Here is a 23,037-nt window from a genome sequence, read left to right as displayed (position 1 = left end):
AGCCTTTGACGACTTAAATGGGTCCTTTTTGCTCAGAGATATAATGTAGTGGTCAAGTGTTATGCTTGTTTTCTGTGGTCTTCCCCGCGTTTCCTGACTACATTTCCTTTTTAATGCATTTTTAACAAAGTTATGAGATCTTTGCATTAATTTGGCAATGGCACGAAGAGATTTGCCTTCTTTTCTCAGACTAAGAGCCAATCGGGCTTCCTCCTCTGTACAATGAGAATTTCGACCCATTCTTGTAAGGAAAAAATAATTATTTGTTTATGTTTTGACTTTAGTTAAATGAAATTTACATTAAACGGCCAAAAAAGCAAAAAATCTCAAATTATTTACTTAATATTGAAGAATTACTGACACTGTACCTATTATATTGATCAGCCAAAGTGTGTGGTCAACTCACATTTTCGGTAAAAGCTCTGTTATTAGGGGGTTCACCTATTTAATTTTTTTGTCAAAGAGTTGCCTCATATTGACAAACAAAAAATACAAAAAAAAATTTGGTTTTCAACTCATAAAGTACGATAAAACTGATGTGAATTGAAAATTTGCAACGTGTACCTATTATTATGATCATATGTGTATTTACCCAGCAAAGAGGCAGAGGGTTACTAATCCATTACTAATTCCATAATTTCCGTCAACCAAACCTTGCAACACGTATACACAGGTTTATGTTTATTTCTGGTCGTCGTCGTCTGGGTATTTCTTATAAACCAACAGAAATTTTTGGTGTATCGACAAGCTATTTTTAATCAATTTTTATTTCACAGCTTCTTTAATCTTTAAAACACCACAATTTTTCAGTAGACTTCTAGATAATGACTGCCTACTCATCTTAAATCAAAACGAGAAGGAACGTGCGAGTCGCTTCTGGGGACGCGACTCTACTTATACCCGTACTCAGTCAGTGCTCAGTCATACATTTTTGAGCATTTGATTATTTAGAATTTTAGAATTTAAAAAAAAAATGTTACATTTTACATTTTTTTGCTACATCTGTTATCTACATCTACATATATTATGTATATTCTACATCTAACATGTAGATTATACATTTACCATTTAGATTCTACATCTCCTCCGCTAGGGGTTGCTCGCGCACTGAGCGCGGCAGAGTGTGCGAGCGAGATGGAAAAAGAGTTGTGTTGTCGTTGTCTGGAGGGGGCGGGGGGAAGCAACTGAAAATTTCTTTATTCTGGCTATAATTATGATCCGATCTGATTCAGATTCGGGAATCTGATAGATATGTGCATTCTCTACGATACTGAGTTTTTAGTTTTATCGTATCTTAAAAAATGTGCCTGCCACAGATTTTCGTGTTTTTTGGGGAAGGAAGGGGGCGGGGCGAAACTTTGAAACACACTTGTAGCTGTGTGATATCACATGAGCCTGGAAACCAAATTTGGTTGCCCTAGCTCATATAGTCTCTGAGATCTAGGCGCTCAACAAGGCAGACAGATGGACAGACAGACATGGCTATATCGACTCGGCTATTGATGCTGATCAAGAATATATATACTTTATGGGGTCGGATACGTTTCCTTCTCTGCGTTACACACATCCACTTTTACCAAAATTCTAATATACTCCTTAACTCTTTTTGAGTACGGCTGTAAAAATGTAATCTATCGGAAAAATTCGGTTCTGTTCGAAGCGTGATCGTTCTCTTTCCTGGGTTTAAAAATCAAGAATCCTGATGATCTTGGAAAACGATGAGATGCGAGTCATAAACTCAAACGAGGGCGATTGCTCAACGGTTTAACATGTGTGAGCAAGAGCAAGCTCTTTTAAGCTCGGACTTTTCCAATTCGGAGGGTATCGGAAAATGCGAATTTTCTGGGCACCCTGACTCATCTCCGTATAAGAATTGCGGGCCCTCGAATCAAATTGATTCGATAAGTTCACTTACATCGCAACCACGAGGTGCAATGTCTGAAGTATTACACTGCGACGGCAGTGTTATTTCGGAATCTTTCCAAATAAACGCTCTCGATTCCACAGTTGTCAAGAACTTGTTTGACGTATGACCAAAATTGAGCCAAGAGGGTGGCGGCGCATAATTCGAGCCTTGATATGGATTTTATACCCGTACTCAAAGAGTTATTAGTATATTAGAATTGTGGTAAAAGTGGATGTGTGTGACGCAGAGAAGGAAACATTTCCGACCCCATAAAGTATATATAGTTAGATGAGGCAGTCTGTTCCGTCTTAACGCCTCGAATGAATTGAACCTGAGGGCATTCTTAGCCCGATCCGCTGTAGGTTTTCGTGATTGTGAGCTGTTAAGCTCACAATATTTAACACCAATAACACTACTCGACAAAATTTAACTTTTTTATTTAGGCTGTGAACCAAAATGTATATTTTCTGTTGGTTCCCCCGCCTACTTCAGCCAGAGAACCGCTACTCATTCTCTTTCTCGCTAGCGGAGGAGATGTAGAATATAAATGGTACATGTAGAATCTACATGTTAGATGTAGAATATACATTGTAGATGTAGATAACAGATGTAGCAAAAAAATGTATATATTTTTATTTTAAAATTCTAAAAAATCATGCTCAAAAATGTATATACTGACTGAGTACGGATATAAGTAGAGTCGCGTCCCCAGAAGCGACTCACGCGTTCCTTCTCGTTTTACTTTAAATTTTTTTTTTAATTTTCAATATATAGTACGGTGCTTAAGCAATGTCGAATAGCAAAAATGATATTGTTTATATTTCAGGGGTCTGATCCGAGAGCTGCAACATGTCGAGGCAAGCTGCAAAGTCGTCGCTGCAAACTAAACCAAGAGATCAACAAGGAACTTCGCTTACGCGCTGGAGCCGAGAATTTATTCAAGGTAGGAACTAATAATTGAAAAAAAAAGGACTATAATTTTTAACGGCTTTCCCAATTCCTACTGTTGCTGCGTTAAGGTGACAACTAACCGCAAACTACGCGATACAGTAGCCTTGGAACTGAGCTTCGTCAATTCAAATTTGCAACTTCTAAAGGAGCAACTAGCAGAGTTGAATTCATCAGTGGAAATTTATCAAAACGAGAAGTGAGTAACTTTTTTCGAGCAGTTTCATTCAAAACTTTGGCAAATTTTTAAACGCACAAAAAATGAAAAAGCTACCACTGTAATAAGCTTTAAAAAAACCAGATTTAAAAAATAATTTAAAAAAGTTCTGCTAAAAAAAAATAAATTATTACTAAGCATGTTTAAATCTTTCAAAAAAGTTGGTCTGGTTCGAAGCGGCGAAATTGTGTCGGGTAGTGTTATTAGAGCTAAACATGAAAATATACCTAAGAAATAGTACTAATTACACTAGTCAACACGACAATTAGGCTGTGGCCCAAAATGACTTTTTCTTATAGATATCGGGGTCTACAAATTTTTAACGAATTATGGTTTTTTTTAAGAATTTTAAAATCGTATTTTTTAATGTTTTTTTCAGAGGTAGTGCTTTTATTTTTCACATAACTTGAGTATCTTATATCTGAATCAGATCGGATCACAATTATGGTCTGAATTCTATCTAAAACTAAAAATGCATGCCAAGAATTATTTTTCTTTCGACTTTTTCCGAGTTTTTAAACTTTAAATTTCGAAAAAAAAAAATACCGCAAAAAATTATGAAATTTGAATTTGAAAGCTGTATATCTTCCAGGCGTTAAGCTGCAGATACAAAATGTCTGGGTCGGATTAAGCTGCATTTGTCAGTTTTTTAGAACTGCAAAGTTCTATGCAACCAGATATAAGATACTTAAGTTATGTGAAAAATAGAAGCACTACCTCTGAAAAAAACCATAAAAAAAATAAAGCACTACAAAAATTTTTATAACCCGAAATCTATCATAAAAAGTCATTTTGGTCCACAGCCTAAAAAAAAAGTTCAATTTTGTTGGGTAGTGTTACGGAAAAGGTATTTTAGTATTAGTGATTTAAGAAGAGGAAGGGATTTAGTGGTGGATATTATTTATTTTTTATTTTTTTCATTATTACGGGATTTTATTTATCGAATCTTCCCCATTAGAGACTTACGACAAGTATACAAATCTTAGCCTAAAATAAATATTTAATTAATTACACTTAATTACTTAGAGTACGTCCCTAGCTAAGTATTATTGCTGGGTGGGAAGGTCACTTCGCCGGAGTCGTGTATGGCTAGTGTGACAATTTAAAGACTGCGCAAGTCTATTAGGATGGGCTTGAAGCTTGGCCTGGTACTTTGCTTTCACTTTGGCATTTTCATCTTTAACTGATCCTACATTTAAGTCTTTATGGATATTTTCATTCCGTATGTACCATGGTGCCCCAGTGATAGTTCTTAGTATCTTCGATTGAGCTCTCTGGATTAGAAATAATTACTAACGCAAGCATTTCCCCATAGCTCGGAGCCGTATGTCCAGATGGGTTTGAGAACTGCACTGTACAAAAGTACTTTTTACTCCAGTTTTAGTGGTGAACGGGTGTTTATTAGCCAATGTAGATAACTAGCTTTAAATTTAAGTAGATTTCTCTTCTATCCAGATGAACACCAAGGTATGTTACTTCGGTGGCTTGTGGAATGTTGATATTGTTCAGACATAATGGAGGGCAAGTTTGTTTGTTTAACGTGAAGGTGACATGCTTGCACTTTTGCTCGTTTACATGTATCCGCCAGTCTGCTAGCCATTTTTCTAAGGCCACGAGATGAGATGATAAGTGATCCGTGGCCCTTCTTGGGCACTTGGAGCGACTTTATATGGCAGTATCATCAGCAAATGTCGAAGTTGTGGTTAGGCTGTTTGTCGGTAGATCTGCTGTGAATATGATATACAGTGTCGGTCCAAGCACGCTGCCTTGCGGTACACCAGCTTCAATTGGATGATATTCAGAGAGGAAATCTTTGATCGTACTGCGAAACTTCTTTGCTGTAGGTATGACCCCAATATTCCATGAATGTTCTGTGGAAGTAATATTTTGATTTTGTGGACTAAGCCATCTAACCAAACGCGGTCGAAAGCCTGGGCGACTTCCAGAAAATCAGCGGAGCAATACTCCCGTCTTTCAAATGCATTTCGTATCTCAGAGGTTATACGGTTTTCTTGTTCAATGGTTCCGTGTTTTTCGCGAAATCCAAATTGGTGAGTCGGGATGGCACCGTTGATGTGTAGGTGTTGTTTGATACGATTCAGGAGCAGCTTTTCAAATATCTTTGATAGGCAAGGCAGTAGGCTGATAGGTCTATATGATGATGGCTTGGACTTATCGTTTCCGGCTTTATAGATCATTGTGATGACTGATTTCCTCCATTCTTGAGGATAATAGCCCCAAGTCATCATGCTGTTGAATATCACAGTAAGGAAATACACTGCACAGCTCAGCAATTCTATGATCATTTTAGGAGAGATTAAATCGTGGCCCGGAGCTTTCTTTTGCTTTGAGATTTGGTCTTTATGACCCTTGTGACTTCTCCTGATTGGAATATGATAGGCGGAGTAGCTTCGGGATTGTTGGTTGGTGGAAGCACAAAGCTTTTCGTTGCTGGGTGTGGTTTGAAGACGTTTTCTAGATGGACGGCAAATGTATTTGCCTTCTCTTTGTTGCTGCGAGCCCACTCTCCTGCTTGTGTATGCAAAGGTGATTCACTCTCGATTGGTGGGCATACGCCTGATTTTGCTTTCCACAGTGGGAATCGTTTGCTAGTTGGGGAGAGTTGAGCTCGGTTTTTTTCATCTTCTAGGGCTCTGCGTAGTAGGTGGTTGGCTATTTTTAGCCGCTCTTTCGAGGCAGGTGATCTGCGTGCTTGCCACTCTCGGCGAAGCCTTCTTTTATCGCGTAGCAGCACTTCAATGTGCCTAGAAATACGACTGCTGTTGGAAAGTTTATTAGATGCTAATATTGGTGTTGAGTGTTTTGCCGCCAGTGACATTGAGGAAACCAATGCTTCGACTGACCTATCAATGTCATCTTTACAATTAATGCATGGGCAGCTATCAATATGAGAGCTTATGTACTTCCTGTATTTTAGCCAATCTGTTTTGCTAGAAGTTAGAAAGTGTGGGCGTTCCGAAAGCTGTGGATGGTCGTAAAGGTGAAGTAGAATGGGCGAGTGATCCGATGATAGATCTGTGAAGTGATCTACATTAATCTGAGCTTGCAGCACCCTTCGTGTAACTGCAAAATCAATCAAGTCGGGTTGCTTGTTTGGATCTGTGGGCCAATATGTGGGCTTGCCCGGAGAGATAAAGTCTAGCTTGTTTCGTGGGGTTATTATAGCGTTATATAGTTGTCTTCCTTTCGGGTTGGTAAGTCTAGATCCCCAATGGGTGTGCTTGGCATTGTAGTCACCAGCTGCTATAAATCGGTCACCTAGTAGTTCGAAGAATGTTACAAATGCTGTTTCGGAAATGCGCGTGGTGGGCAGTATACTGCGGCTAGGTTTAGGTAGCCGCTCTGAATTTCAATATGAAATGCTGTTGCCTGTATGTAGATAAGGTGTAGAAAATGAAGGCAATGGATAATGCCTAATGCGATTCTTGATCAGAACGCCAGTACCTCCATGTGCCCTACCATCGGGATGATTTGTCGCATAGAAGTTATAGCCATCGAGGTTGAGCGAGGAACTGTAAGAGCTCGCATTTATGCTGCGAAATGCCATTTGCATTCCAGAAACATATATTTAGACAGGACATTTAAACAGATTTCTGTTTGATTAGGAGCGCCAGGAGGAGATTTTGGTTGCGCATAAGCTCCTGCATCGTTTGTTGTATTGCTACCATTGTGTTTGTTAAAGTTACCAGCATTGATTCAATTCCACTAGGCAATTGGGATGGATTAGCAGGGGTATGTTGGGCAGAGAATTCTGGGATCTGATTTAATGCCTGATTCTGCATTATTCCAGCTGTGGTTGGTTGAAGTGTCGGCTTAGAGACTGAGGCGTACGACCCGTTGTTGTAAATTAACGCCTGAGCAAAAGAAACTCCTGGAGTCGTAGTTGATGGTATATATGTTAAGTTTTGTCGGACGCCTGGGTTTCAAGCTGCAGTTATTTGTTGGTTTAGGCGATTTTTCAATTCTTTTGTAACGAACCATGGTTCTAGCCATGGCTCGTAACAAACGGCGGAGGGTCAGCGCATCCACGCTGGCGGGAGATATACACATATACACTGATATACACAGAGATAACGAACCATGGCTCTAGCCACGGTTCTCCACAAATAGCGGTGTGTCAGCAACTCCGGGAAATAAAATTGTCTTAAGCAACGCACACAATTAATTAAGAACTCTCTTGTCCACACAACAATTTAAAACACCCCACCTCTTGGGACATTTCGCAATCGACGGCCTACATAAGAAATATCATTTGCGTTATTTCACAATAAGTCAAGCCAGCATAAAATTATCGACCTACCGGCCCAAATTCAGCTATCACCTTCCGCGATGCCGAGTTAGCAAAATCAATCCTAAACCCAATTCCCAACTGCATCTTCCGGGATGCAGTCTCAGCAAAACACTACTGACCCACTAAAAATCGTCAATGAAGCACCAAGCTTCGACCTAGTTACCACACCCCACAATTATTGTTATCCAATAACCTTAAGTCAGCAAGAATTAATTATTTTCGGGTCTCAGGTGCGATCGCCAGCTGCATAAAAGGGCCAAGATCGGCCGAAAGAGCAGGCAGTCCATCAGCCCGAATACAAGGCACTAGGCAGTCTATCAGCCCGAACACAAGACACTGCACTAGGCAGTCCCTCAGTCACACACCCAAGACACTGCACTAGGCAGTCACAAAAGCAAAACACCACACTACGCAGTCCACCAGCGCACCATTCAACTACGAGTCAAAGTAGCAACGTAAAAGAGTTAAAGTGAATGAAAAAGAATACTGAATAAAACCAAGAAACCAGCAAACAAAAACTCTCGCATCATCATTTCTCGCTTGCCTACTGCATATTTCAAGCCAGCCCGACACCTGAAGTCACCTACAATCTACAAATTTTCTTGTAGCGGACCCTGGACAGACTGATGCATACCTCAGCCTTAAAAATAGGACCTCACACTTTATAGACAGGACAACCTCTATAGTTGGCAGTATGGTTTCCCCCACAGTTGCTACATTTTTTTTATCCTCATTTACGGGGCAGGCCTCAGTGAGATGAACATCACCACAGGCAACGCAGACTGCCCGTAGAGTGCAATAGGTTTTCGTGTGTCCATATTCCTGGCAATTTGTGCATTGGACCGGTCCATTTCGTTTGTGTGGTTCCTCAACGGTGATCCTACGGTGCAGTAGGTATTGAAGCTTGTATATTGGATGAACTTCATTTTTACTTAAATGCATACTTTTAGGTGTCAGTTCTACTTTGAACATTGGCTGGGGAATTTTATTTCTATTTACTTCGAAGCCCTCATCGTTAAGTCCATCTATTATCTCATTGATTGGGTGGGACTGTTGGTTCGATTGCTTTGATAACCACTTGTAATCCTTTGCTACTTTTAAGTTGGTAGGTGTAGTAATTCATTTTTTCATTTTCGAGGTATTTCGCAACTGATCGATAGTTTTGTTCGTCATTGACTTGTATTTTTGTATCATTTATATTACCCCTTTTTATGTACGTGACATAGAATGTTTTTGCGCCAATTGTGTCAGTTATTTTTTTGACCAGTTCAGCACAATTTGCCTGTCGAACATAAATAGGTGGTCTTAATTTTTTGGCCTTGGGTGTTTTGGTGATCTCATCTTCATTTGGGACACTTAGTATCGCAAATCTATTGTTTGCTAGTGCCTTATGTGGCACAGTGTTCTCGGTTATTTAAGTTATTTTAGCTGCATTGTTGTTCTTCACATTTTGTGGGCTCAATTTTCTTTTGATTTGCACATAGCGATCGAGCCCAGTCTGAATTAACGCTTCGTTAGCATTTTTTGAACTTATTGGTTGGGAGAGTTGGGGCTTGTCGCAGTGGGTCGACATTATCGGGCGCTGAGCAAATGCAGTGGTTGTTGTCGTTGTTGTGGTCGAAGACACAGTTTTGAGCGAGGGCATTGTACTAGTTGTTGTCGATATTAGCAAATCGCTGGTTAGGCAGTACGAGTCGGGGGATGGGCACTGAGCACTCCATGACCCACTTTGCAATGCAGGGGAGAGAGAGCGTGTTCTCTCCTCGTTCACTTGCAGTGATGCAGTTTTTGTTGGTACTGCTGCCTTTGGCAAGCGTATAGAGAAGTACGCGTTGTTTTTTGCTTGCGAGAGCAGACGTTCGTCTTGTTGTTGTTGCCGGGCTTGGCTCATTTTGGCTTTGGTTACAGTGCTTGTGCTCTTTACCGAGCTGGTGCTCTTAAACGTTGACATTTGTTCTTTTCTATTATTTCTATTAATCTTTATTACACGATTGGATGGTATTCATGGGCAGCACGATCACGTCATGACTAGTTGACGGTCATTTTCATATATATTATATATATCATATATTATATGAGAGGGAAATCTAATCCGAGCACAAGACCCTAAACGGTTTATGCAAGAAATAATACTATCAACAAAGTGGAAGAAACAAAGGAATAATGTTTCTAGTTGATCTAATAGGAATCGTGAAGTTTATGCGGCTCAACAAGTCAGGTCTATATACGTCACTCTTGATCAGGTTGTGCACAAAAATCACACCAAGCTTTTTCTACGACCAACTAAGGTTGGAAGGTTTATCAAAAGCAATCTACGAGGGTAAGATGGCAGTCTCACACCTGCATCCCAGTTAAGGCCACGCAGAGCAAAAAGTAAAAAGTTTTTCTGGACTGATTCTATACGGTCCTGGTGTACTTTGTACTGGGGGCACCATACACAAGAGTTGTACTCTAAAATCTGACGAACAAGCGAGATATAGGCGAGAGTCTTTGTTATATAGGGGTCGTCAAATTCCTTTGACCACCTCTTTATAAACCCAAGGCCTTCTTTACCATAGTAAAAATGTGTTCAGAAAACTTCAACTTGAGGTCTAGTTTGACACCAAGATCATTAACCAAGGTAATTCTCGCAAGAGAACCTCCGGAGAGCGTGTATGAAGCCAACAAGGCGCTGGAGCGATGAAATGTCATTATTTTGCATTTCGATGCATCGGATTGCAAGCGAGACTGAAGTGAAATGTCCTTATACTGGACACATAGTTTAACATCATCCGCATACATGAGTACTGGAGAGTTTGTTAATATTGAAGGCAGGTCATTAATAAAGAGTGTGAAAAATAGGGTGCCTAAATGGCTGCCCTGTGATAATCCAGAAGTAACCTCAACAGGTGAAGAGAATTAGTTTATGAAGAGCTCTCTTTGAGACCTTTAACAACGGTAGCTAGAAATCCATATAAAAAGATTGGGCGAAAAATCCAAAAGGTCAAGTGGTTTACAGAATGGTTTACACAGTCGAATGCTTTACGTAAATCAGTGTAAATAACATCCGTCTGCAAGTTACTGGAAGCCTTTAATGATAAAGGAGGTGAACTCTAATAAATTTGTGGTTGTTGATTGTCGCCCTATAATTAAGTGCTAAGCTGGAAAGTAAAGTGATTTGCAGAGATGTTGCAAATGCGGAGTTAACATATTCTCAAACATTTTAGGAAACACTCAGACTTGCTACCTTTCTTATTGAAAGAATTAATGGATAGGGTGAATAGTCTAAACAGGGCGTCGGCACAGTACCTGAGTAAACAGCCAGGAACTCCGTCAAGACCTGGTGAAAACACCGGCTTAACTAGTCGATGGTCATGAAGCAGTGAGCTTTCAGTTAACACGGGGCTAAAAATGCCCTTCGACCTTGGTAAACTGTATGGATACGACCGACCAGAGTAGCTTTGATGAGAACAGGCTGTTTAGAAAAATTGCGCAGGCAATTGCCTGACCATTGTTTGCCGAAGAATTAAGAAATTATAGCGGGGATCGATGTGCGGACGTTCTACGCTTACTGTTTACGAATCTGTTGAACTCTTTAGGGTCCTGTGAAAAGCATATCCTGCATCAAGATAGGTAGTATTTATAGCATTGAGCGATAAGAACTGATAAATTTTACCCATCTATTATATATCCAGAGAGAGAAGAAGGAGAACCAACATCTTAAAATGTTGTATTAAGTCTTGATTTTAATTTTTTTTAGACTGGATAACTCTTTAGTAAACCAAGGAGGCTAATCGGACAAGAAAGTGGGACACAAGAATCAACGAGAAGGAACGTGTGAGTCGCTTCTGGGGACGCCGCTCTACTTATACCCGTACTCACTCAGTATATACGAGACGGATAGACAGACGGGCATGACTATATCGACTCGGCTATTGATGCAGATCAAGAATACATATACTTTATGGGGTCGGTCCTTCTCTGCGTTGCACACATCCACAGCCACAATTTTAAAGATACGAGTATCGTAGAGAATGATCATATCTACCAGATTGCCGAATCTGAATCAGATCGGATCACAATTATAGTCAGAATGAAGAAATTAATATTCAGTTGCTTAACCCGCCACAGCAGACGCTACTTATTCTCTTTCTCGCTCACACACACTCTGCACTGCGATTGCACTTTTTTTTGCGATTTCACATGTCTAATAGATGAAATATATGACATCATTAGAATATTGACTTTAAAAGAAATATATTTTTGTTTTTCCGAACGAAAAGATTTGGATTTTGGATGGGATTTATTTATTTATTCAAGACTAGCAACTATCTGCTAACATACATTATGATTAAAATTAAAGGAAAAAAAAAGTGGATATAGGAAATAATTAAAAATTAGTGGATTGTAAGAACAGGTATATCTTACTGGCTATAATTTTAAGGGATACTTCAGGGGATAGGGTGTGATAAAGATTATTATAATTAGAGCATAAGATTCGAAAAGGGTCGTGTTGAGCGTAATTAGACATACAGAAGGGTAAACGAAACGGACGAAAGGTACGGGTAGGTCTAAGGGGAACAGAAAAGTCAAGCAGGCCAAGAAGTGCTTCTGAGTCAACAAGCCCAACTAGGAGCTTGTGTACAAATATAACGCCGTTACAAATTCTGCGATGGCGCAAAGAAGGGAGGTCTAAAAGATGTAGCCTCGATTGATAAGGTGGCAAGATTCTATCCGAGTCCCAGTTAAAATTACGTAAGGCAAAAATTCGTTCGAGGGCATGAATTCCTAGAGCGTACGAGACAAAGTGTGGAGTGCGACGGTAAAAAGTCATAAGTTTGCATTTAGAAAGGTTCAGAAAGAGGAGATTTGTTGAACACCAAATTTGCAACTCGTTTTATATATAGCTATATATTTTATATATAGCTGCGCAAATATGGGCCTTAAACTTAGGATTAACTAAAATTTCAGGAAAACAAAAACTATTTTTTTTTTTAATTCAAGTCAAAGTTAAAAAACAGCAACAAAATTAGTTTGTTTGAAAAATAAGTTTTTCTCTAGAACTGTCTATGCAACAGACCAGTTTTTCATTGAATATTGATAAAAATGAATACACCTAGTCAAAGATATCAAAAACAGAATCATACCTCCATACTTTATTTTTTATTCTACGTGCAAGATGCAGTATGTCAATTAAAGTTAAATACATTTATGGACACGGAAGTGTGATTATATCTCCTAAACCAAAACTTCAAACTTGGATTTTTGAAAGCTCTGGAAACTTCTCTATCATATTCGTGTATTCATTTTATCCAAAGCGTTCAACAAATTCAATGACTTTTGCAACCTCTTTGCGGCTGAGGCCCCACTGTGCGACGTCTAATTAATGCACATATACACAAAAAATATAAAGACACAGGTAAGACTTTTTATTCGACTTTTTAAAGACAAAGTCTTGAAAAATTGCTCACAAAAATCATCAATTTTTTATTTAAAAACAATTTTGAAAAAATTCTTTAAAAAAACTCTTATACGAGGGCTGTTCTAAGCTGTGACCTTTTGAGTAAAAAATATGTTTTTTGATAAACAATCATTTTATTTTTCAACATAGTCTTATTTTAGCTCTATATAAATTTTCCAGTATTTCTCCAATTTTTGTTCCATAAAATAGGATTTGTTGAGGTCATCAAAATATACATTTTTTGTGAGATGACTCATCATTGGACTCAAATATCTTTCCGCCGAGTCATTACTTCTGGTTTGGAAACAAGAAATAGTCACTAAGAACTAAGTACTGAGAATAGGGTGAGAAAGGAAGTAATTCGAAGTATAATTCATGGATTTTTTCCGCAAAAAATAAATCTTAATCAGCACATGAAATTTTTCCATTTTTTCTTCAAAGCACGAGGAAGCTTGCTATCAATGGTTGTAGACCTCAAACAAACTGGCACAGCTTCTTCAAATTTTGACAAGAATCAGCTAATAGATGCTTTTTGATAGAAAGAGTAACGCCATAACAATTAAGAGGCGGAAATTTTAAAAATTCTCGGAATTTTTTAACAGCCCTCGTAGAAAAAAGAAACATTTTATTAAGCATTTTTAAAGCCTTAATCTATCAAATAATAGTTTCTGAATAAATGTGACCTCATGATTTTTGTGGAATTTCCAAATATTTTTTCTGCCCTCTGCCAGAGGGCGCACATTCACTGCACGAGGCCGAGTGTGTGTGAACGAGAGAGAGAATAAGTAGTGCTGCAGCGTCTGAATGGGGTGGGTTAGCAACTGCAAATTAATATCTTCATCCTGGCTAGATTATATTGATCCGATCTGAACCAAATTCGTCAATCTAGTAGTTATGCTCATTCTCTACGATACTGCGTTTTCGCTATCTCGTATCTTCAAAATTGTGGATGGCACAGATTTTCGTCCTTTGTGAAGGCGGAAGGGGGCGGGGCAGCAAATTACTTAAAATTTATTGTTTTTCATATTTGGTTTTTTGGTTTTTATTGATTTCAACATATGTACTAATTAAAACGAGAAGGAACGTGTGAGTCGCTTCTCGGGACGCGACTCGACTGATACCCGTACTCAGTCGGTATATAAGAATAAAAAATAAATTTACATTTAAATTTTTTTTGCTACATCTGTTATGTACATCTAATATGTATATTCTACATCATCTTCGCTAGAGGGCGCTCGCCTACATATCGAGGCAGAGTGTGCGAGCGAGAAAGAGAATGAGTAGCGTGTCTCTGCCAGGAGGGGGCGGGAAGCAACTGAAAACTGAAGCAAACGTCCCACAAAGGAGGAAAATCTGTGGCTGGCCCATTTTTAAAGATACGATTAAACTGAAAACGCACTATCGTAGAGAATGACCATATCTACCAGATTGCCGAATCTGAATCAGATTGAATCATAATTATATCCAGAATACAGAAATTAATTTTCAGTTGCTTCCCCCTCCTCCTCCAGCAAGAGACCACGCTGCTCATTCTCTTTCTCGCTCGCACACACTCTGCCCTGTGCAATGCGCGACCTTTGCGGAAAAGATGTATAATCTACATTGTGTATGTATAATCTACATTGTGTATGTATAATCTACATTTAAGATGTGGAATCGACATTGTAGATGTAGATAACAGATGTAAAATTTTTTAAATTCTACATAGATCATAAGCTTACAAATTTATGTACTGACTGAGTATGGGTATAAAAGTAAAGTCGTGTCCAAAGAAGCGACTCACACGTTCCTTCTCGTTGAGATTTAACAAGGTAGCTTTTATTGTTTGTTGTTTCTTTATGATTGTTTATGCAAAATGTTTTAAAATTAGCCACTGAAACGTCTGCGATCGCGCAATCCATTTGAAATGCGTGGAAATAAATGCAAGTTATTTGCAATTATTGCATGTCAAATTGATTTTGTAAATTTTTATACCCGTACTCAAAAAGAGTTAAGGGGTATATTGTATTTGTGGTAAAAGTGGATATCTATCTGTCCGTCTGTCTGTCATGTTGAGCGCCTAGATCTCAGAGACTATAAGAGCTAGAGGAACCAAATTTGGTTTCCAGACTCATGTTATATCACACTGCTACAAGTGTATTTCAAAATTTCGCCCCGCCCCTTCCCCAAGGTTCTCGACTAGCAAGCCTAGAATTGCAAATGTATGTGTGTACACAGGCACGACAAAATATTTATCAATTCTTTTTTTCCGAAACCGTTCTGAGTTTGTTTTGAGTTTCGTTTCCAGGCTACGTAAATGTGTGTGTGCCATGTATTCACACATACTGTGCTTGTGTGTGGGCTCTACAATTTTTGGCCGCTTGAATTGGTTTTTCGTTTTGTTTTGAGGGCTGATGTAGCGACCTGTGCGGACCTGCCGCAATATAACTAAGGAATGGGCAGAGTGGGTGGGGGTGGGAAATAAATAAAATATAATACAATATATACAATATAAATATAATATATATTTCCGCTACATCAGCCCTCAAAACAAAACGAAAAACCCATTGTAGATGTAGATGAAAGCTGTAGCAAAAAAAAGTGTAAATAAATTACATACAAGTAGAGTCGCGGCAGCAGAAGCGAACTCAACGCTCCCTTTCGTATTTATTTTATATGAAGTTGGCCTTTCCAGGACTGTCAAATGTACGAGTATACTAAGTTAGAAAATAACACTACCTGACATGATTTTTGCTGAAGGAACCAAACCAACTTTTTCTGAAAAATTTTGGGATTAGCAAAGCTCTATGTATATTTATAGGGACGGAAACGTTTCCTTCTCTGCGTTACACGCATCCACTTTTACCACAAATACTTAACTCTTTGAGTACGGTTATAGTTATGATTTGTGTGCGGTATTTTGAAATTATGCGAAATTTTTACTTTAAAAACTCAGGAAACTGCATTTAGCTGCATTTAAGTTATGTGAAAAAATAAGCACTACCTTGGAAAAAGCATAAACAAAATTAACCAGTTTTCAAACATTCTTTAAAAAATAGTTCTGCCATAGAAAAAAACCATAATTCTTTAAAAAATTGTAAAGCTCAAAATCTATTAGAAAAAGTCGGTTTGGTTCCATGAGGAAAAAGTTCGATTTGGTCGAGTAGTGTAATAAAGTTCAATATCAGCTAAGTTATCAACCAGACGTGTATGTTCTGCTTTTCATTTTCGAGTGCAAAAAAGAAAATTTAATCTTTCGCAACGGAGTAAATAGGCTACGGAGCATTGCGAATCAATTAACTAATGAAGAACGACAAATTGCCGCGTTGGTGTGGCACGAAACTTTGCGAGCATTGTGGGGCATTCAAATCGGCTGGAGAAACGCCTGGATTATGCTGCGTTAATTGCAAAGTAAAATTTTAAATCAATCCTAATCCTGAATAGATGGATCCGTGAAATTTTAAAGCAATCTTAATCCTGAATAGACGGAAATCCGCACGAGAGAGAAAAACAAAAAATCTTTGTCAATATAATTGTCCCGTTGAATGCATAATGATTCAATATTTAAATCATATTCTTAACCTTTATTGGTCAAGCTCTTTTTTGTGAAGTCACAGGGACAAAAACACGGAAAACAAGACGAGAAGGAACGTTTGAGTCGCTTCTGGGGACGCGACTCTACTTATACCCGTACTCAGTCAGTATATACATTTTTTAGCAGAATTTATTAGAATTTTAGAATTTAAAAAAAAATTTAATTTTATATTTTTTTCTACATCTTTTATCTACATCTACAATGTACATTTTACATATAACATGTAGATTAAAGATGTACCATTTATATTCTACATTTCCTCCGCTAGGGGTTGCTCGCGCACTGAACGAGGCATAGTGTGCGAGCGAGAAAGAGAATCAGTAGCGTCAACAGCGCTGGAGAAGGAGGGTGAACCAACAGAAAATTAATCTGATATGATTCAGATTCGGCAATCTGGTAGATATGTGCATTCTCTACGATACTGCGTTTTTAGTTTTATCGTATCTTTAAAATGGTGCATGCCACAGATTTTCGTACTTTTGTGTGGGCTGAAAGGGGCGGGGCGAAATTTTGAAATACACTCGTAGCAGTGTGATACCACATGAGTCTGGAAACCAAATTTGGTTGCCCTAGCTCTTATAGTCTCTGAGATCTAGGCGCGCTCATCAAGACGGACGGACGGACAGACGGACATGGCTATATCGACTCGGCTATTGATGCTGATCAAGAATATATATATGTACTTTATGGGGTCGGAAACGTTTCCTTCTTTAAGTTTCACACATCCACTTTTACCACAAATCTAATATACTCCTTAACTCTTTTTTGAGTACGGGTATAAAAATGTCAAATAAAATCATGAAAAATGTAATGTATGTTTATTTGCCGCGCAGGGCGAGCAAATCAATTTTGCGACAAATAAACAGGAGGACCTAGTCGCACGTGGTTATGCGATTTGTTGTAGTAACTGGTAGATCTATGCGTGGCACTCAGATGACGACAACGATAAACGTGCGAATGTAACGATGATCGAGTTTAAATTTAATATGCAATGCAGATGAGCCTCCCTAGGGCGTCTAGTCAGATGACAAAAGCCGAGGAAGGTGACATGAAAATGTAAGACATGTCAATGAAAACAGTATTTAAGAGCTACGTTTAATAGTTTTTTTTATAGAGATTCAGACAACGGACTATGTGCTGCCATGGGTCGGCGCTTAACCGAATAGAGTGCACACTCAATATAATAATTATCAATAACTGAAATGTTTGAATAAATTATGATGAATTATTTTTACTAAATTCTAGTCATGATGGCGTTGTTCCAATGATACCATTGGGTCTTAAGGAAACAAAAGAAATTAATTTCATGGAACCTTTCTCGGACTTCATTTTGGAGCACTATAGTGAAGAATCCTCAATTTATATGGATGCAATTGCAGATATGACAGACACCAGACAGGCAAATCAACTTGATAGTACTTTATTTAAATTTATTGTAATAGTGTTATTTGTTTTCAGGCGTCCAAGACTCCATCACGCGATTCTCTTGGCGTAGCATTGCTTTTTCGATACTACAACTTGCTTTATTACGTGGAACGTCGCTTTTTTCCGCCTGACCGCAACCTAGGCGTCTACTTTGAGTGGTATGATTCATTAACGGGTGTTCCCTCGTGCCAGCGAACCATTGCATTTGAGAAGGCGTGCATTTTATTTAACTTGGGCGCCATATACACACAGATCGGTGCTCGACACGATCGTAGTACGGAACGGGGCTTGGACTCCGCTGTTGATAGTTTCTTGCGTGCTGCGGGCATATTCCGTCATATCTACGATACGTTTACAAATGCGCCATCTATGGATCTAAAACCCCACGTACTAGATGTTTTGGTATCTCTAATGCTGTCTCAGGCTCGTGAGTGTCTATTTGAAAAGCTGAAGCTACAGATTGAGCCGTCGGGGCTGACTGTTTCCAGTCATGTAATTAACAGTGCTGCGCCACAATCTAATGAATTGCCTCAGCTTTTCCGTGATTTGGGCGGTGAAGCTGCACAGCTTTCGCTCGAGTACAATGAGATGCACAAGAACATCCAAGTGAATGACACACATACCTACCTTCCAGAATGCTGGGCTGGGCTGGTACCGCTTAAGGCGGAGCTTTACAGAGGTGAGCAATTGTTTCAATAATAAAATTAAATTAACTCCTAAACTTTACTAACTAGCTTTGGCCCACCATTACGAGGCTCGCAGCATAGATGTGAGGGTGCCCATCAAAAAAGCTCCGCTTGCATCATCAAAGGATTCGTTTGTTGGAAACCCCCGAGAGGAATTGCGTGTGACGCAATGCAGCGATGAGTCCGAGGAAGAAAGTGTCAGTTTCATTGCGATAAAGCATACTCACTTACGAGAAGCTCTGGCTAGTTACGAAGAGGTTCAGCGTCTGCAGCGCATGTGCCGCTTTCTGAAGGTAATCATCATCCCGTAAAATGCTAAATTCTCTATGACGTACGATTTTTTTGTTAAAGAATAAAACATCACTCACGCACTTCATCAAGGAAGCAAATTACCAAGCCCAGGAGGAGTATGAAAACTTCAGAATTCAAGCGTTGGCCAATAAGGTTGACGAGAGCTACGATCTTGTAGAGCGCGTTGTGGAAGGTAATGTGAAAAATTCAAATAAGGGAGTGTTGTTTTATTGCCATAAAATCTGTATCTACTTATAAAGCCTCGTCGAAGTTTACATTGACCTTAACGGGACCCGATTTCACGTCGCACAAAGTGGAAGATCCTTTCAAACGCCTTGGGCCGATTGCAATATTCTCTGCACGGCGTCACTGGACTGCGCCACGCTGTGTTCGTCTACAAAAAGGATCCCCAAAATATCATGACTCTAGCGTCTGCCACTGTGACACTGTCACGACCCCTGTGGTTCATGACAAGGAATGTCGTCGCCAATATAAAGAAGAAATAGAGAACTTTGGGTTTCATGTGCGCGGCGATGCGCCGGTCATTATAGCTCACGTGGAGATCAATTCGCTGGCTGATGTAAGTAGTTTGATATTTATGATAGCGGTTACTTAATAACCACTCGAGATGGATGTATTAAGTTATAAATGTATTCGCAGCTTGGCGGCATAAAGGAGGGAGATTTCATTGTCGAAATCGAGGGCATGGATGTCAAGTGGTTTTCACATCAACAGGTTGTTCATCTTATACAATCATGTGGTTCCGTCCTTGAGCTCAAAGTAATAACTCCAATGGATCGCAATTATTTGAAGGTGCGTTTAAGGACGCTACATATTTTCATTCCAATCTAATAATAAAAGACTAATCCACAGCCCTTGTCGTCGAAGGGTTCTATATCAACGTTGTCAGCGGCTAGCTCATCGGGATTTTCATCAGGATCCTCAAGTCCCACACACACTACAACACAGCCCGAGGCTCGCATGAAGACCTCGACTAAGGCAGGTTTCGTGGGCAGCGTTTCATCCAGCTTATGGAATCCCTTCCGACGATCGCCGAGCATAGCCAAAATCTTTTGAGATTTAGAAGCGATTAATTTAAAAATTTAATTAATTTAATTAGGTGTATACTCACTTCCGAAGCAGCTGCCATTATAAAATAGAACGAACGATGAGATATAATTTGACTAAGAAGGAGACTTATCTCTGACAAATCGGTTTTCAAATGTTAAAATGGAAAAAAGGTTTATGTATGCATGTACAAGGATTGTTCAATAAGTCCGTGATGTTTTGAATTTCCAGCCTCTTAATTGATATGGTATTACATTTTTCTGTCAAGAGGCATCTATTAGCTGATGTCTGTCAAAGTTTGAAGAAGCTACACCAGTTTGTTTGTGGTTTACAGCTTTTGATAGCAAGCTTCCTCGTGCTTTAAGGAGTGTGCTGATTAAGCATTATTTTTTACAGAAAAAAACCACTACTTAAACCAAGCAAAACTTAATAAATACTTTGGGATCTGTTCTTCATCGATTACAATTGTTAAACGAGAAGGAACGTGTGAGTCGCTTCTAAGGACGCGACTCTACTTATACCCGTACTTTTTTAGTACGTATCGTAGTTTTATCGTATCTTTAAAAATGTGCCTGCAGATTTTCATCCTTTGTAGGGGCGGAAGGGGTCGGGCGAAATTTTGAAATACACTTGTAGCAGTGTGATATCACATAATCTGGAAACAAAATTTGGTTGCTCTAGCTTTTATAGTCTCTGAGATCCAGGCGCTCATCAAGACGGACGGACGGACAGACGGACATGGTTATATCGACTCGGCTATTGATGCTAATCAAGAATATATACACCTTATGGTGTCGGAAACGTTTCCTTCTCTGCGTTAGATACATCCACTTTTACCACAAATCTAATATACCCCTTAATTCTCTTTTGAGCACGGGTATAAAAAGTACTACAAGAATTTTTAAATCCCGAAATCTATTAGAGCGAGAAGGTACGTGTGAGTCGCTTCTGTGGACGCGACTCTACTTATACCCGTACTCAGTCAGTATATACATTTTTGAGCATATGATTTTTTAGAATTTTAGAATTAAAAAAAAAAATTTTACGTTTTACATTTTTTTGCTACATCTGCTATCTACATTTATAATATATATTCTACATCTCCTCCGCTAGGGGTTGCTCGCGCACTGAACGAGGCAGAGTGTGCGAGCGAGAAAGAGAATGAGTAGCGTGTTTCATGCCGGGTGAGACGGGGAAAGCAACTGAAAATAAATTTCTTCATTCTGGCTATAATTATGATCCGATCTGATTCAGATTCAGCAGTCTGGTAGATATGGCCATTCTCTACGATACGGCGTTTTTAGTTTTATTGTATATTAAAAAATGTGCCTGCCACAGATTTTCGTTATTTGTTGTGGCGGAAGGGGGCGGGGCGGAATTTCGAAATACACTTGTAGCAGTGTGATATCACATGAGTCTGGAAACCAAATTTGGTTACCCTAACTCTTATAGTCTCTGAGTTCCAGGCGCTCAACAAGACGGACAGACAGACATGGCTATATCGACTCGGCTATTGATGCTGATCAAGAATAGATATACTTTATGGGGTCGGACACGTTTCCTTAACGTTGGTTAACGTTTGACCCTTGCGCAGCGAGGTCAAAATTTAGTTAGTCCAAGTCAAAAATTTGAAAAAATTATGCACAAAATCATAAATTGTGCATTTGAAAGCTTAATATTTAACAGACGGTAAGCTGAAGCTACAAAGTGCTTAGGTATATTAGTATTTTTTAGCTTTTCAGAAAAGATGATTAAGATGATGATTATAAGATGATTATAACAAAATTTAAGATACGGTTTGTGAAAAAAAGAAGAGCTTTCTCCGAAAAAAGCATACAAATATATCATTTATAAACTTAACGAGAAGGAACGTGTGAGTCGCTTCTGGGTAGACGACTCTACTTATACCCGTAGTCAGTCAGCATATAAATTTTTGAGATTTTGAGCTTCCACATCTACAATTTATATTCTACATCTAAAATGTAGATTCTACATGTACCATTTAGATTCTACATCTTCTCCGCCAGCGTGCGCTCGAATTACAGTTCTAAGGTGAACTTTGTCCAGTGAATCCAGTTGCAGTAGCTATGTAATTACAGTTCTAGGGTGATTTTCCGTTTAAAGATTGACAACCTTCTTCCTTTCTGGTCAGAATTATCTTGATCGTTTATTGTTTTACAAGCTAAGAAGCGACTTATGGAATAAATGGAATACAATCAGAAAATGAAATGGAATGGAATGAGAATGAGAATCTGCTTAATCGGCAGATCTCGCGTGGTTGACGATCCGCTGGGTAAGCGGTTGGCTCCGCTTCCGCTGGTGTCCGAACTCAGCGTTTTTGTATACAGTGAATGGGTTAATGACCATTCAACTGTGTCGCTGAGGTTTGGGGGGCGGCGGTGTGGCCGCAGCAATGTGTGCGGTAACTCCTCCCCCCCTAGAGTGGAGAGAGGGCCACAACGGAGGAATGGCCGGCTCTACAAAAGTAGGTAGGGTTGGAGGGTGTGGGAGGAAGATGGTCTTCGGTTTATGGCAATATTGAAGGATGGCGATGAGGATAAGGATCAACGATATTGCCGAGTATAAGGCCGTGAACTTGTAGTGTGCTGCAACATCCATGGTGATGATCTTCCCAGCGGTTGAAATGGCTTCTAAGTGCAATCTCTCTAGTGATAACGCTTTGATCGTTTTATTTTTTGATATCTTAGCAATCGGAGGAAGTAGGAAGGTGAAATGATCTTCTTCTGTCAATTCCTCATCACTGTATTCCACACCGTTAATCCATACGGTACAATTCTTGTATCGTATTATGGAGGAGCCATTCAAGTGGGTGTCATTGGAACAGGTCGATTTAAGGGTAGCGTTCTTTTCATTGAAAATGAAGATAAACCCCTTTTCTGCCTCGAATATGTTCGTTCCATATTCTGTATCTATCATGTCGCACTTTGTCTCTTTTTCGTTCATGATGATATCTGATAGGCATTTTTTGTTGTTAAATTCCAAATCTGTGTGGGTCTTCTGGCAGAAGAACTCCTGTTCCACCTTCAGACAGCTTTCTCGAAACTGCAATATAGTATCGTTGTCGTGGGCCAAAAATGTAGGTGAAATGATGAAGTGTGAATTGTTTACCGGCAGTGGTATTATATGAGTGAACTTATATACTTTAGTGT

At 39.2% G+C, this 23,037-nt stretch overlaps 1 protein-coding gene across 8 annotated transcripts in view; it reads left to right on the top strand.

Moving 5' to 3' along the window:
* LOC111078848 (rhophilin-2) overlaps positions 1-20,021 on the top strand; it is a 45,091-nt gene extending 25,070 nt beyond the window's left edge. For 4 of the 8 annotated variants that reach the window (XM_022373744.2, XM_022373742.2, XM_022373741.2 and 1 more), the window contains exons 4-12: positions 2,733-2,849; positions 2,926-3,053; positions 17,643-17,796; positions 17,856-18,501; positions 18,557-18,801; positions 18,860-18,992; positions 19,060-19,379; positions 19,460-19,612; positions 19,661-20,018. In XM_022373744.2, coding sequence (XP_022229436.1) covers positions 2,733-2,849; positions 2,926-3,053; positions 17,643-17,796; positions 17,856-18,501; positions 18,557-18,801; positions 18,860-18,992; positions 19,060-19,379; positions 19,460-19,612; positions 19,661-19,876 — 2,112 coding nt within the window. In that variant the 3' untranslated portion in view covers positions 19,877-20,018. Of the gene's footprint in view, positions 1-2,732; positions 2,850-2,925; positions 3,054-16,133; positions 16,214-17,230; positions 17,454-17,642; positions 17,797-17,855; positions 18,502-18,556; positions 18,802-18,859; positions 18,993-19,059; positions 19,380-19,459; positions 19,613-19,660 lie in introns of those variants that run through there. The other 4 variants (XM_022373746.2, XM_041595896.1, XM_041595897.1 and 1 more) reach the window with 4 other exon arrangements.
* The last annotated feature ends 3,016 nt before the right edge of the window (positions 20,022-23,037 follow it).

Source organism: Drosophila obscura, unplaced genomic scaffold (genome assembly GCF_018151105.1).
Source record: "Drosophila obscura isolate BZ-5 IFL unplaced genomic scaffold, ASM1815110v1 contig_87, whole genome shotgun sequence".
In the NCBI taxonomy this organism is placed as follows: domain Eukaryota; kingdom Metazoa; phylum Arthropoda; class Insecta; order Diptera; family Drosophilidae; genus Drosophila; species Drosophila obscura.
Note: the sequence above shows the minus strand (reverse complement) of the source record. Positions and strands in the feature narration are given on the sequence as shown.